This window comes from Marmota flaviventris, chromosome 11 (genome assembly GCF_047511675.1).
Source record: "Marmota flaviventris isolate mMarFla1 chromosome 11, mMarFla1.hap1, whole genome shotgun sequence".
Taxonomy (NCBI): Eukaryota; Metazoa; Chordata; class Mammalia; order Rodentia; family Sciuridae; genus Marmota; species Marmota flaviventris.
Window position 1 is genome coordinate 6,362,180 of NC_092508.1, and position 14,641 is coordinate 6,376,820.

Genomic DNA, 14,641 nt, shown 5'->3' on the forward strand with positions numbered 1-14,641 from the left:
AATAATTTTTTATTACATAGTTATACATAGTAGTTGGGTTCATCGTGAAGAAATCTTGTGTGTGTGCTACCGGGGAAGGAACCCCCAAGCCTCACACAGGCTTGGTAAGCACTCTACTCTTACTCTTTTTTGGAAATGTTATTCCCAACCCCTGGTCTGTGATAAATTTTTATTTTCTTGGGGGAGAAATGAGAAAAATGAGGGCACTCATGGAATTTTTTTTTGTTTCTGTTTTTGGTACTGAAGATTGAACTCAGGGGCACTTTACTACCGAGTCACATCCCCAGCCCTCTTTTTTTTATTTTTTGAGATAGGGCTTTGCTAGTTCGCTGAGGTTAGTCTTGAATTTGCCACCCTCCTGCCTCAGCCTCCCTAGTGACTGAGATTACAGGTATGAGCCGCTGTTCTGGCTCTTGTGAGTTTTTTTTGAAGAGCCAACATATTCAATATAAAAGACTGCCCCTTATCTTAAGATCATGAGGTCATTAGCCCATCACTCCCAAAGGGACCTGATACTCACTTCCGTCAACGCTTCCACTGACCCTGCAGCCCCTGGCAAACAGATCAGCCTTCTGTTATTGATTCTGCATTCTAGTATTTTATTATGAAATTTTAGAACTCAAAGAAAAAGATACAATAAACACCTGCACCGTCAACACTGAGACTTGACAACTAACAACTTTCTATGTGTCTATGTCCAGCTCTACTCTTTTTCCTTTTTAACCACTTGAAAGTAAATGCAACATCATGACACTTTAGCCATAATATTTCAGAATGCAGGTCCTAAGTGGAAGGACAAAAAGTCCTTTCTTTTTAGAAAATAGCGGGAGAACACAGTCATTTAGAAAAAAGTCCTTACTTGGCAAAAATACAAAGCTGGCAACCTTCCCCTAGATTTCTTTTTGAAGTTCACTGGGCTATGAATTCCCAAAAATGGAGAAGCACTGCCCGCAGCAATACTCATTTCTATGGAGTGTTCTATGGTGACATGAATCTTCAAGCTTGGGCTTCATCTCCCACAGCTGCAGCTCACAGGGCAGGGGCAGCGGGTAGTGGGGACACTCAGCTAAGCAGCTTATGGGCTTTGGGGTTAGCTTGTCATCTTAAGGGCTTATTAGGATACATGCTCAAGGAAAATGGGCACACTCTGCTAAACATCAACCCCCAAATGAAAATCATGTCCTCATTGCCTTAGTTTTATTGAGCAGAGAACACCTGGTATTGGTGAACCGTGCCAGGGAATTGGAGCTTGTAAAGGCCACCATGTTGATTCCAACACGTATCTTTTGGTCCATCCATCTAAAGAAGAGAGAGGGCTGGGGATGTGGCTCAAGCGGTAGCGCGCTCGCCTGGCATGCGTGCGGCCCGGGTTCGATCCTCAGCACCACATACAAACAAAGATGTTGTGCCCGCCAATAACTAAAAAATAAATATTAAAAGTTAAAAAAAAAAAAGTTTAAAGAAGAGAGAGCTGTTTGGGGCTGGGCTAATAATATCTAAAATCATAAATGCAATCCCAGGGGCCATCAAGGGACCTTCACTTTGTTTTCCAGCCCTTACCTGGATCTTCTTTGTAACCCCCCAGCAAGGTGAATGCTCTTCCGTATTGGGAAATCACGGCCATCACTCTCTAGGCGTCATGCTGGGAATGGTATTTAACTCTCCACTTTCCATGTAATAATGGCAGGTTGTATAGGTAGCCTCAGCCTGGAGTCCTGGGCTGCATGGCCACCGATGAGCCCCTATGACCTGCAGAGCAGCTGCGTCCCACTGCTACTTCCTTTCCTTCATCTGTAACCCGGTACCCCACGGCCTGCTCTGTTTTGGGAAGATTCATGGAAGGTATAGGTGAGTCCCTTAAGGCAGAGAAGCCCTGTGTGGTGTGGAGTAGAGATCCTGACCAGGACTTCCCCTGTCCCCCCAGCGGGAGGCTGACCTCTGCCAGGTGCTGCTTCTCCCTGCAGTGTTGTCCAAGGGGCCCCAACATGAATGGGTTACGAGATGACAAGGCCATCTCAACAGAATCTGCGGACAGGCTTCAGGATTGTACACCCCCTGAGAAGGTGCCCCAAATTAGGCAGATAGGCCTTTTTCTGGATGCAGATCCTCACTTTTCTTTATATCACTGCTTATAAATGAAAAAAAGATTGAAGAATACAGATACACGTTATTGGTTGGAATTAGAGGTGGTGGTCACAGAACATCATGAATACATTGTTCACTTTAAAATGGTTTGGTATGTGACTCTCAACTCAATATATACATAAAAACAATAAAAAATACACTTTCAACATTATGACCCAGTACATACACATGTATAAATAGAGCAAAATTTCTACAAAACCATACTTACCATTCTTCCTTTTCTTGCTTAGATCTTGTGGTGCTGGGAATCCAACCCTGGGCTTGCGCACACTAGGGGAATGCTCTACCACTGAGATACAGCCCGCCGCTATTCTTCGAGTTAACCTCCTATTTTCCTTTCAGCTATGGTGGTCTGTTGTTATTCACTGATTCAATTCTATTACTAAATAAAAACTTTAAAGAAGCTATGTGCCACATACTCTCTCAAGTGTTAAGAATATGGTGGTCCCTGTCTCCTAGGAGTGTGTAGCCCTGGGGGCCACAGGACTTCTGACCCCACTGTTGTTTAAAACTCCACAGCATACCCTCTGTCCTCTCCTCATCCAGTTTTGTGATAAAAGGAAGCTTAAGGACAAATGCACAGCTCTCCTTGTGTCCCAGGGTCAGAGCAAATCTGCCCAAAGTTCAACATATAGGAATGTGTAGGGCTAATGTTTCCCACTCAAGACAGAAAATTATGCTTACGGAGGAAAGTCAACCAAACCTGGGGTGGGACATTAACAAAAAGACAATTGATTGGAAAGCAGAATGTAGATCTCACTGTGGCTGACTGCTGAGATGGTGCCATGATTCCTCTTGGTACCCCACACTGGGTTCAGTGCCAGTGACACCCAAGACAAATGCTGACACACTGATGCTTTCTTGCTGTGTCATCAGTCCCACAGCTACCCTTCACATCAACAGCCAGGTGGGTGTGGATGCCTTCCAAACCATTTATCCCCAACAGGCCAGCTGACTCCCAGAACAATGATTGTTTTAGCTAGGTGTGGTGGCATACACCTGTAATCAAGACTTGGGAGACTAAGAAGGATCAGAAGTTCAAGGTCAGCTCATGTCCGTAAGTGTGGGATGTGGGCAGACTTGGGGGTAAAATGCCATGGTGGGGATGTAGCTTGGTGGTTGAATGCCCTTGAGTTCAATCCCCAGTACCACCAACCCAATAAAAGAAGACTGATGGGTACAGCAGGCTCAGCTCCTCACAAAACCACATGCCTCCCGAGGTTCTGGATCTGTCCTGATTCTCACTGAACACACTTGCCAATCTAGGGTTATTAGAATGAGAGCAGTATGGCCCAGGGGAAGAGTCACTGAAGTGGGGGAGGGCTTGAGGGACACAGGTATAGTCACAGACAAGTAGAGGACTATATCTACAATGAACAGGCCACGGAGGATTCAGAGACACAAACAGAAATCAGCAGAGAAGGATAACAAGTCATGGCTCCCCGAGGCCAGAGAATCACACTTCGCTGGAGCGAGGCAGCTGCCCACTTTATGGGCACATAGCACCAGCCCCAGGTAACAATGTAAATACAGGCATGCTTCACTTTACCTGGGATTTCTGAGGTTTATTAGATGAAAATGCCTCTTAGTATACATGGGGCACACTGAAGTGGAACACTGAAGTCAATGTAGAGGGGCACAGCCAGCTCACTCTATCCCTCCAAAAGACTCACTTCTGCATCCCCTGGGGCCTTGGTGGCAGACCAGCACGCCCACGCCCACCTGAGAGTCAGAAGTCTGGTCAGAGTATGCTGGGCATGGTGGTACACACCTGTAATCCCAGCAATCTCAGTGGGAGGCTGAGGCAGGATTGCTAAATCCAAAGCCAGCCTCAGAAAAATAGTGAGGTCCTGTCACAAAAAAAAAAAAAAAAAAAAGGGGGCAGGGAGGGGGGACTGGGGATGTGGCTCAGTGACCAACTACCTCTGGGTTAAATTCCTGGTACCAAAACAAAACAAAAACCCAGCACTTCTCCCACTCTACCCCAAACAACACAACATACACACACACACCCCCCTCTAGGATGAGGATCTCTTGCTTGGCCATGCAACTTTACATTTGTGACAAAGGACATATGACAAGACAGGAGAGTAGCTCTGCATGTACTGGTGCACTGCAATCTGGGGTTTCCAGGTGACCTGCCCTTGCCTCTCACAGCTGACGGGTCTCCAACCATTTATTTATTCCAGTGTCCATACAAAATTCCATGTGCCCCGATGGGGGAGATGCAAAAGGGGCTTTGCAGCATACATGACAAGGAGCAGCACATACACAGTATGTGTTTAAGATTGTCAGGGGATGGGGATGCAGCTCAGTGGCAGAGCCTTGTATGTGCAAGGCCATAAGTTCAATCACCAGCATCACACAAACATATATGAGGTATCTGGGAACATAAAGCCATAGAAAACTTTAATCCTCAGCTTTTAAAACATGTTAATGTCTGGACCAAAACAAGTCTTGTAGTAGGAGCCACTTACAAACAAGGGGCACTCTGGCTCAAACATCCAGGAAGCAGTCAACCAGCTGTGAATGCTGGTGGCACGTGGGAATTATCTGGGAATGTCTCTGCATGGTCCCTGGACTAGAGGAAGCAGCAGCAGTGGGAGGGCACCAGGAGACCTCAGGCACTGAGGCAGAGGCTGCGGGGTGAACAGAAGCTGCTTTCCCCAGTGCTGTGTGACCCCACACTTTTATGTCAGCTGTGGCAGTTAAAGAACTGAAGAACTTTCAGAGTGGGATGGAGCTCAAACAGAAAAACAGAATGCAGCCCTGCCTGTTTCCCTCAAAGTTCTCAAAAACAAGGTCATCTGAGGAAACTGCGATGCTTATTAGAGGCCTATTTTCAGAATCACTTTCCTCTCTGAAAATAAATGCAAGGGCTCATTCAATTTTGCAAGGCTGGCTGTTTCAGCCCCGATTGTGGGAACCAGATTAGGTTTTGGGGCTAAGCCTATGCACGTTGTCTGAGTGTCCCTTCAGAGTGGTGACATCATATGTTGGCTCTTCCGCATGTTAGGTATCTGAGGTGCCACAGGTAAGTCACTCTAGAACCCCAATTCATGCCTCTTCAGCTCAAGGCCCAAAGGAGACACATCAGGTCACACACCCTGTGGACAAAGGTGTCCTGCAGGAGGATCAGGATGTTTGGCTCCTATACCAGAAATGATGAAGTTCTGAAGAAACTCACCCAGGTCAGTTAAGATTTGCACAGGATGTGAAACGGGAATATTGATGCTTTATATGGAGTGATGATGTGTGGGATGAGGTGATGTGATGAACAAGAAAACACAGCGGCAAAGTACTATCCATTATTTACAAAGAATAAATACCAGAAAAACCAGTCAATTTGAAAAGATAACAGTTTTGCTTTTCTTTTCTTTTTTTTTTAATTTACAATCAAGTTCTGTTGGGCAACATACATAAATAAATAAAAGATGTGCCCGGCTGTGAATTTCCACTCCCCTCAATGCAAGTTCTCTGAATGGCAAACCGAAAAGGAAGACGCAAGGAGGGAAAGGACGGAGAATGGAGACGATGTACCTGTCAGAGCAAAGATGCCTCACTCCTTTCTCCTCCTGCTCTGGCACTCGTGTCCCTAACTGTCCAGAGAACAATTGTAGAAGGAAAAAAAAATAATAAAATAAAGTGCAAATTAAAATGTGATAAAAACATGGTGTTCTGGACACCCAGACCAGAACTAAAATCTTACACAGGTAAAATGGTAAGGATGAATGTCCCAGCCTTCATCATGGCCCAACAGGGAACACTACACTGCCATGCTCCCCAGACTGGGCTTCGTGCACTGAACTCTGAAGTCAGCACAGGCAGGACTGGCAGAGGGCAGTGGCTGGAGTCACCACCACCAGCTTCGGAGCAAATACATCAGAGGTCTTAAATTCTTTGTCATCAGTGTGAACGTGGCAAGCACCCACCTTCTGGGCATCTGCAGAGTGATACAGGAGCACATTCTTCAACTCTGCCACAAACCCGCCTCACTGGAAAAGGTTGGCACATGTCCTTGCCTATCTCAAAGAGATTTTTAACCAAATTTATATTCATTCCTTGACCAAAAAGTAGATACGTAGAAGAACTGAGCGGAAGGGAGTCAAGGTTCTGAAGACCAGTCAAGAGACCTCAAGTTTCAGCAGTAATAAGACGAGATCACGAGAGCCCTGTGACAACCCCAGACCACGTGTCTGGGGTTTCCTCTAAGCCAATGCTTAGAGCAAGTCCACTGGGCAAAGGACCTCCAGGCGAAGGGTATGCATCAGGTAGAACCGACGCTGGAAGGATGGGAGAAGCACAGCTGGGAACCAACCCAGACATGTGGGATGTCATTGGCACTGTCATCCAGTGAGGAGACCCAGTGGGGACCCTGTGCTCCCCAATGAGGTATGGAAGATCAGAGCTAGTAGTGTTTCCCACCCCAACAGGGCAAGAGCCCGAACCTCGGCCAGGTGACTTGCAGGGTCAGGCTGTTTCAGTGTTGGTTCTTCCAGGCCATTAGAGAGCAGAGTCAATATTTTCAGTATTCCCATCCAAGGAAGGCCACCGTGCCACATGGCTTGAGCTCTTCTCGGGAAGGACTTGTGCCCACAGGACAGGACTGTGCGAGTCTCTGCGCCTCTCCTAAAGGCCATCAAGGCTGTGCCCACAGCACAGCTTTGCTGCTTTTGTCCACACTGACAACATGAACACCGGAGGGAGACCACGCCACCGCGTTGATGGAGGAGCTTCATGGAGAGACCAGAGAGCACTGGGGTTAGGGCCGCGGTCAGCCACAAACCAGACCCCATGCATTCAGAGTCTAGGTGTGCCCACCCAAGCAGTGACTCATTAACAGCAAAAGAATGCTGGAGACAGTCTCCCTGCACTGTACACAGCAGTGCTGGAATAAACGGAATCTGGCTCCCTTAGCAGTTGGGCCTCAGCTGTGAGTGAACCAGAAGACAAAGTAAGCCTCTGAGGGGCAAGCAGACCTGCACAGCCAGAGGATAGGCATTCTGGAGAAAGCTGGGTTTGTCTTTTTTTTTTTTTTCTTTTATATCAGGGACTGAACTCATGAACTCAGACACCTCACTGCTGAGCTACATCCCCAGACCTTTTTATTTTTTGAGACACTGTCTAGCTAAGCCAGCTGAGACTGGCTTCAAATTTGTGACCTCTTGCCTCAGCCTCTGGAATTGCTGGGATTATAGGCCTGTTTTTGAAAGTTTACTAGAAAAATGAGGAGAAGCAAGAGGAAGAGGGGCCATCATACCTGGCAGGGGGTCTCTGTTATAACTAGCAAGTGGGCTTGGGTGGATGGACAAAGCTAAGAAAAAAGGGAGCTGGGCACTGCCTATAAGGTTGAAGGGAATCAGTGTTTAGGAACAGGGCGATTCAAGGAAGAAAGGGAGAGAGAGGAACAGAGTAAGGAGAAGAGAGAAGTGGAAAGAGGGGACAGGGAAAGTGTGTTTCCCCGACTTTTCCTAATGGCCACCATTTAATGGCTCTACTTTGAGCATCTCGAGTAACTTCCTCTGTCTGCTGTACTGACGGCCATGGCCAACAACCACAGCCTTTGAGGGGCCCACTGAGTTTGAAGCTCAAAGAGGACATGAACCCTAGAACGAAGTCACAGATCCTGCTTTCAAACCTTGGGAAAGTGCGTGTATGTGCTGACCAGGTTTGCCATACCTGTGCTGTTTTGAAAGAACCTTCTCCACTTTCCCTGTAAGCACACTCCAGACATAGAGAGAGCCCTCAGCTGAGCCTGCTGCCACGTAACTGCCATCAGGGCTGAGGAGACAGAGAACAAAAGTTATTAGCTCCCCATCCCAACTCAGCATCCCCTAGACCCTCTTCCCAAGAGGTAACGCTTCCTCACAGGAGGCAAGCATGCAACTACTCCTCCGGACACCCTCATCGCTTCCTGGGGGTTCAAGTCCCTAGCCATCTATCAGACGCAGGAAACACATAGGGAGGCCAAAAGCCAACCTCCAAACAGCTGACAGTTCCCAATTTGCTTGCTGAATGGTTCAGTTGAGAGTAGAAAAGGAACAGGAAGCATCAAATGTAGAGATGCTTCTCCAGAGTACAGGTGATGATCCTGGACACACAATTTGGAGTAGCATGGTATATGGGAGAAGATAGGAGGAAAGGGCAACTAGAGACCACCTTGAGATGCCATCTCTCAAGTGCCAGCTCAGTTCCACCAAGTTTCCAGGGCTTTCTTGCCAATCCCCAAAAGCTCTCCAACAGGCTGGAATAAATGGGTGGGTAATGGAAGGGGAATCTGATGGCCCACCCAGAACCAAGCAACCATTATTTTTGGGCACAATCCACTTAAGTTTGTGGAACTGCAAAAGGAACATTAGGAAGGGAAGAGACACTGATGGTGACCCCAGAATGATCTTCAGGCTCACTTCTGCATGCTCTAGTTCACACACTGGACAAATCCAGCTCTATTTACTTCCCCAGCAGGAAAACCCCATGTGCTAACCTGAGATTAACCAAGCTGGGTTGGGACAGTGCTACTAACCTGAAGACAACTCTAGTCCAGTCAGAGCCGCACTTGAATCCAGGTGCACTGAAACAAACAATAGGCACTGTCACCCCAAAAGCTCAGCTAGTGGGACAGAAGCAGACAGGGCCAGGGTCCTGAGACACCCCTCAACTCTGTTACCTGAACGTCTGCTTGATGGCATTTGTCCGCAGATCAATGACTTTCAACAGGTCATCACGGGAACAACTCAGAAGTTCAGTCCTTTCTGGGTTTAGATCCAAGGCAGTGATCTTCCCCAATAGCTCCATTTCTCGAACCACACTCTCTGACCTAAGGGAGATGAAAAATCTGAGAAACCTAACATAGAAAGGTCAGAACGTCTCCACTTTAACTAGGATGCTGTGTCACACAGAAGAGAAGGTGCTGCAAGTCAACAGGCTCCAATAGCAATCAACATGTTCTCAGGCTCAGAGTGACGACTTTATTTTCCCAACAATTGGGCCTCCTCTGTTGATTTTATCTAGTAGTTTTGAGTATTAAAACTCTGAATCTGGGAAGAATTTTCATGGCAATCAGAATTTCTGATCAGCCAGTATCCAATTTGTATTACTTTTTCTTTTCTTTTTGGTGTTTGGGATCAAACCTAAGGCCTCACGTGCATGCTGAATTCATGCTCTACCAGTAAGTGCACCTCAGGCTCCAAAGAGTACCATTTTAATGACAACTTCTGCTTTTATATACTTGTGGCACAGACCTTGCTTTAGTGGGCTGGGAAGTCTCCTACTGGCATCTTACCATATTCAGTTTGGCTTGGCCTTCAACTCCAGGGCAGCTGCCCTAGGCACTCTGTTGCTGTTTCCCCTGTCCTCTGTGCCCTAGTCTACACAGGTCAGTAAACAGCCCCCTGGGTAGACAAGGCCACAGCCAAGGGAAGTCCTGACCCCTCCATAGTGATTGATTTGTTTGTACTGGGGACTGAACCCAGGGGTGCTTTACCACTGAGCCACATCCCAGTACTTTTTGAGACAGGATTTAAGAGGCTGGCCTTGAACTTGCAATTCTACCTTAGCCTCCCAAGTCACTGGGATTCCAGACAAGTGCCACACAAAGCCCAGCTCCACAGTGATATTTTTGTAAGCTTCTAATGAATTATTTTCTACTGTAACTTGGAAGTTTTTCTTATTGTTGCTAAATCTGTGACTTGAGGCATACCGCACTACTGCTTTGGAATCTTTAACAGTTGAATTAGGGAGTGAACCAGGAGACTTGCAACATCTATCCAATTTAACTCTAAAAATTCCATGTTTCAATGTCAAATTTCTCTTCAGATGCCCTTTTATATCTTGCCCTCTACTGCCTTGGATTCAGGTCCTCATCAACTCTTTGATATTCCTGCATTCCAACATGACCTCTACAAATGACACCAAAATAATCTACTAGAGTCTTGTGAGTAATCATGTCCTTTCTTAACACTTAATGACTCCAGGACAAAGATACAGCCATGTGCGGTGTCTCATACCCACAATCCTAACCACTGGGGAGGCTGAAGCAGGAGGATTGCAAGTTAGATGCCAGCCTGGGCAACAAAGAGAGACCCTGTCTCAAAATAAAATGAAAAAGGATAGGGTGAGAAAAAAAGGATTGAGAGGTCTGGAAACAACTCATACAGCCTATGGAAATTTATCCCAACTCGTATTACCCTATCAATCCCAGTGGCCCACGCCCTCCACTTCCTGCCCACTTACTTTTTTTTTTTTTTTGTATAGGGGATTGAAACCAGGGGCACTCTACCACTGAGCCACATCCCTACCCCACCCACTTTTTACATTTTATTTAGAGACAGGGTCTCACTAAGTTGTTGAGGCCGGCTTTGAACTCGTGATCCTCCTGCCTCAGCTATCCTCTCAATTCTCCAGACTAATCATAACATCCTTGGACAGAGGCAGCCATGTCTACTTTGGTACACTGCTCACTGACTTGTGTATCTGTCCCTTGGATTTTATTTCAAATGGCCCAAGACAGGCTGGTATCTTGTCATCTCTGCAACAAGGGGCCTGCCCATGGTGTATGTGCAACGACTGAAGGCTAACCCCAGCAGCTGACACTGCAGTGAGGGAGAGAGAGCATACTGTTAAGATATTGGTGTCATAGAGCTCATTTCTGCCATTTCCTGAGATTTAAAAAATATAACCCACCTATGACACATTCCCACAACTCTACCACATACAAACTTTTGTCTGCTCCCCCACCAAGTTTTTGGGTGACATACCGGATATCCCAGAAACGAATTTTCTTGTCAAAATGTCCACTCATTACGCACTGCTCTGTGCAGACAATATCATTGCAACTGGATCCTGCAAACACTGTCTTTATGCCTGAAAGAAAATCAAACACCATTCATCAAGCACAGCCACCAAAAGGCTATGTATACAACACTGTTACACTCTACCCACTCAACTATCACAATTACCAATTTAAATGAAACCTCAAATAGCAACTGCCACTATCTCAGTGCCCCTCTTAATATGAAACTGAACCCGAAGTTCACAGTGTACCACATGAAACGCAAGCTCAGAAACACCACCTCCAAGACTACTGTCTACATGAATACACAGAGAGACTGAATTTCCTCACAGACTTTGCTGCGAAGGTCCCAGAGTTTGAGCGTCCGGTCATGACTTCCTGAGACGATCCGTGCATTGTCCAGCAGGAACTTAGCAGAGAGCACTTTCCCACTATGTCCTGTGAGCGTGTGCTAGGAAAGAAAATAGCCACGATGAGCCTTGGGGTGCAACCAGCTGGCCATGCTGGAGGAGCAGGAGGCACTCAATCCTCCAGAGCCAATCTCAAAACACCCTGAGATCCGACCAGAAACTCCAAGACAATGGGAAGGTAAAGAACAAGAAACATAGGACAGGAGGCATGTTCATTCACTTAGTCTCAACCAAGGAGGCTACATATTTCCTATGAAGCAATTTCAGTGAGGCAGCAACATTTCTGGTCTGAGTAGCTTACAGAAAATTCCAGGAAGTCTCTGTCTTTGGGTGTTGCCAAGAGGTGAGATCTTTCTATGGCTTGAATCTTTTTTTTTTTTTTAGTTGTAGTTGGACACAATATCTTTAATTAATTAATTTATTTTTATGTGGTGCTGAGGATGGAACCCAGGGCCTTGCCCATGCTAGGCAAGAACTCTACCACTGAGCCCGAGCCCCAGCCCCAGCTTGGATCTTGAATGCTTCTCAAAAGCTCATGTTTAAAAGGCGTGGTCTGCAGCCTATGGCACTACTGCAAGTGCAGATGCTTCAGGAGGTGGAAAGTCGAGGTCATTCCCCTGAAGGGGATACTGGGGTCCTGGTCTTTTCCCATCTCACTTTTTGCTTCTTGGCCAAAAGGTGAATGGGTAGGGCCCTCTACCATGCACTCTTGTCATCATATGCTATGCCACCACAGGCCAAAGGTGACAGGGCCAAGCAACCAGAGATTGAAACCTCTGAAACCACAAGCCAAAGTAAATCTTTCCTCCTTTTAAGCTGCTTACTTCAAGGTATTTTCCTGCAGCAACAGAAACCTAACGTAGGTATCAAGACCAAGAGGATAAATCTCCCAATAGCATTAAATAAAACCCTAACATCACCAGCACCAAACTTCCCTGTCCTTCCCTGTCCTTGGAAGGGGTGGGGGTGGTGAGAAAAGAAAGGGGCAGGTGAGTGGGCATGGGGGACCATATCTGGGGCCTGCCCTTGCTAGGTAAGTGCTCTCCCACTGAGCCACACCCCTGGCTCTACTACAGACTCCTGCTTATTCTGTTCTTGATTTTTTAAAAAATCAATCTCCATTGTATCAAAATAAAAGATTTTAAAAGCCTGGATTTTGTCCAGTACCACTGCAGTGAGATTAGACAGGTTATCTGCAGACATTATTTATTAAAGGAAGCATCAGAACTTTACATACTTAAAAGCTCTAGGGCGTTTTCCGTCAGAGGTCTCAGCTTGAAAACGTCAGATCACAGCCACAGATACCAGCTCTCCCAACCATCAGTCCCTTGCCCTTCGTGGCTAAGCTGTTGGATGCAACCACCGTGTCTTCCCTTGGCTCACCAGGGAACACAGACTCAAGCCATCCCTGCCTGTCAGCTGCTCTCTGGCCCATTGTGGCACCACTGGAGCCTGGTGGGATTGAGGCGGCTGGGGACATTCAGGATGCTGGGAGGGGACCTGGGCAGTCAGACCTTTTACTACTCATCATCGACCTCTTTTCACAATGGGATTGGCATTTTTATACATAAAAAATTCCAAAGGTTCATAAAGTATTCACCTGGCTGGGGACGTGCCTCAGTGGTAAAGGGTTTGCCTGGCATGTGTAAGGCTCTGGGTTTGATCCCCAGAACTGCCAAGGGGAAAACAAACCCCCAAATGGCAGCAAATAACAAAAACTCAAAAGGTATTCACTGATCACTGATGCTTTCTTTCAAAGTACAAAAAAAAAAAAAAAAAAAAAAAAAAAAAAACTCCTTGAGTCCAGGAACTCAAGCCATTACACCCACATCCCGCAAGCAGAAATGAAAGGACAAAGGAAGGAGCAGCCCACCCCACCCATCCAGCTCATTAATGCACTGACAATTCCTACTGCCAGGTCTCAGTGACACAGCCTCACCAAGCTAAGGGTTTCAACTTTTAAAATGGGGATGGGAAGAATAAATATTGAAAAATACCTATAAGTATGCACTACCTCTTGTCAGCACCTTCTATTCTCTATATTCTACTGTATTTTTCTTCAAACTATTTGATAATATCTGTAAACTTCTGGTAAGATCAAGAAAACTACAGCACAAAAAGGACTCTGCTCAGCACAAACTGGCTGAGGTTTCTGAAGTAAAAACTACATCTTACCTAGGAGCCGATCCTTACAACGGGCACTTTTCCAACATTGGTTACAGAAGTGAGCAGCTGGGTATTCAACACAGTTCCTCAAGACAAAGAAGCATCCAGGTAGTTGTGCAGTAACTTTTAGATTTTTTTGGTACTAGGGATTGAACACAGGGATGCTTTACCACTAAGCTACAGCCCAAGTACTTTTGAATTTTGAGACAGGGTCTCACTAAGTTGCTGGATTGAAGTCCTACACCACCGAGTCCCATGTAACTTTAGAAAACAGGGACCCTATTTTGTTTCCTGAACCCATTGAGAGTTTCATGAGTATTCTCTGGGTAGAGAATCCACTGTAAAAGGCCTCCAGATCTTCAAATGCTTATTTAGGGATGGGACTCCATTGAAAACAGGTCAAGGCCCTCAGCACCAACTGGTCTTGAAAGGAGGGTACAGTTCTGACATGGCACCATCAACAGCAGCCTGTGTAGGTAGGGGTTGCCCACCAGCATCCTGTGGGCACTCTCTCCAAGGAGGAGTGGGTCCATCTTTCCACCTTGCTCACTTGGACAAAGTCTCCCAATACTCTGGCCTTTGTCTTTTAGGTCTACCTTCCTAGGCCTCCTTCTTGATTTTTCAGGCCCAAAGCTTGAAGGCCATCTGTATGTAACTTCTCTTAGGAATGAAAAATACCATCCTGCACAAATGGTTTACTCTCAAAAGGTTCCCTCCTCTCCCAGGGCCTAAGATCAAGGAAGGTTATTGGTACCTCTTCAATGATTAGTCGGCCTTGCTCTGTTCTCAGTGTTGAATAATACAGACCAGCTCAATGTAGGAAAGAGCACAGACCTCAATTAAAATGCAAACCTTATTATTTACTAACTGCATGACTTTAGACTCCTTCCCCTTTGTAGGTTATTTAAGACTAAAATTCCTCCTCTACCTCCATCCAGAACAAGAACACAACGCATTCATCTTTTATCACCTTTAGGGCTTTGCTCTGCATTTCTTTTCTTAAAAATATTTTCTTAGTTGTCAATGGACTTTTATTTATTTACTTATTTATTTATATGCAGTGCTGAGAATTGAACCCAGTGCCTCACACGTGCTAGGCAAGTGCTCTACCACTGAGCCACAACCCTAG

At 46.1% G+C, this 14,641-nt stretch overlaps 1 protein-coding gene and 1 non-coding gene across 3 annotated transcripts in view; both read right to left on the reverse strand.

Moving 5' to 3' along the window:
• Positions 1-5,486: 5,486 nt before the first annotated feature.
• The window catches only part of Atg16l1 (autophagy related 16 like 1), a 36,384-nt gene continuing 27,229 nt past the window's right edge, over positions 5,487-14,641 (reverse strand). For both annotated transcript variants that reach the window (XM_027941748.3, XM_027941747.3), the window contains 6 exons: positions 11,267-11,387; positions 10,902-11,007; positions 8,813-8,962; positions 8,669-8,716; positions 7,825-7,926; positions 5,487-6,878 (listed from right to left, as the gene is read on the reverse strand). In XM_027941748.3, coding sequence (XP_027797549.1) covers positions 6,785-6,878; positions 7,825-7,926; positions 8,669-8,716; positions 8,813-8,962; positions 10,902-11,007; positions 11,267-11,387 — 621 coding nt within the window. In that variant the 3' untranslated portion in view covers positions 5,487-6,784. The remainder of the gene's footprint in view (positions 6,879-7,824; positions 7,927-8,668; positions 8,717-8,812; positions 8,963-10,901; positions 11,008-11,266; positions 11,388-14,641) is intronic.
• Positions 12,613-12,882, reverse strand: LOC114097996 (small Cajal body-specific RNA 6). Its single transcript, XR_003583659.2, has one exon. It is a non-coding gene; the product is annotated as a small Cajal body-specific RNA 6 (non-coding RNA).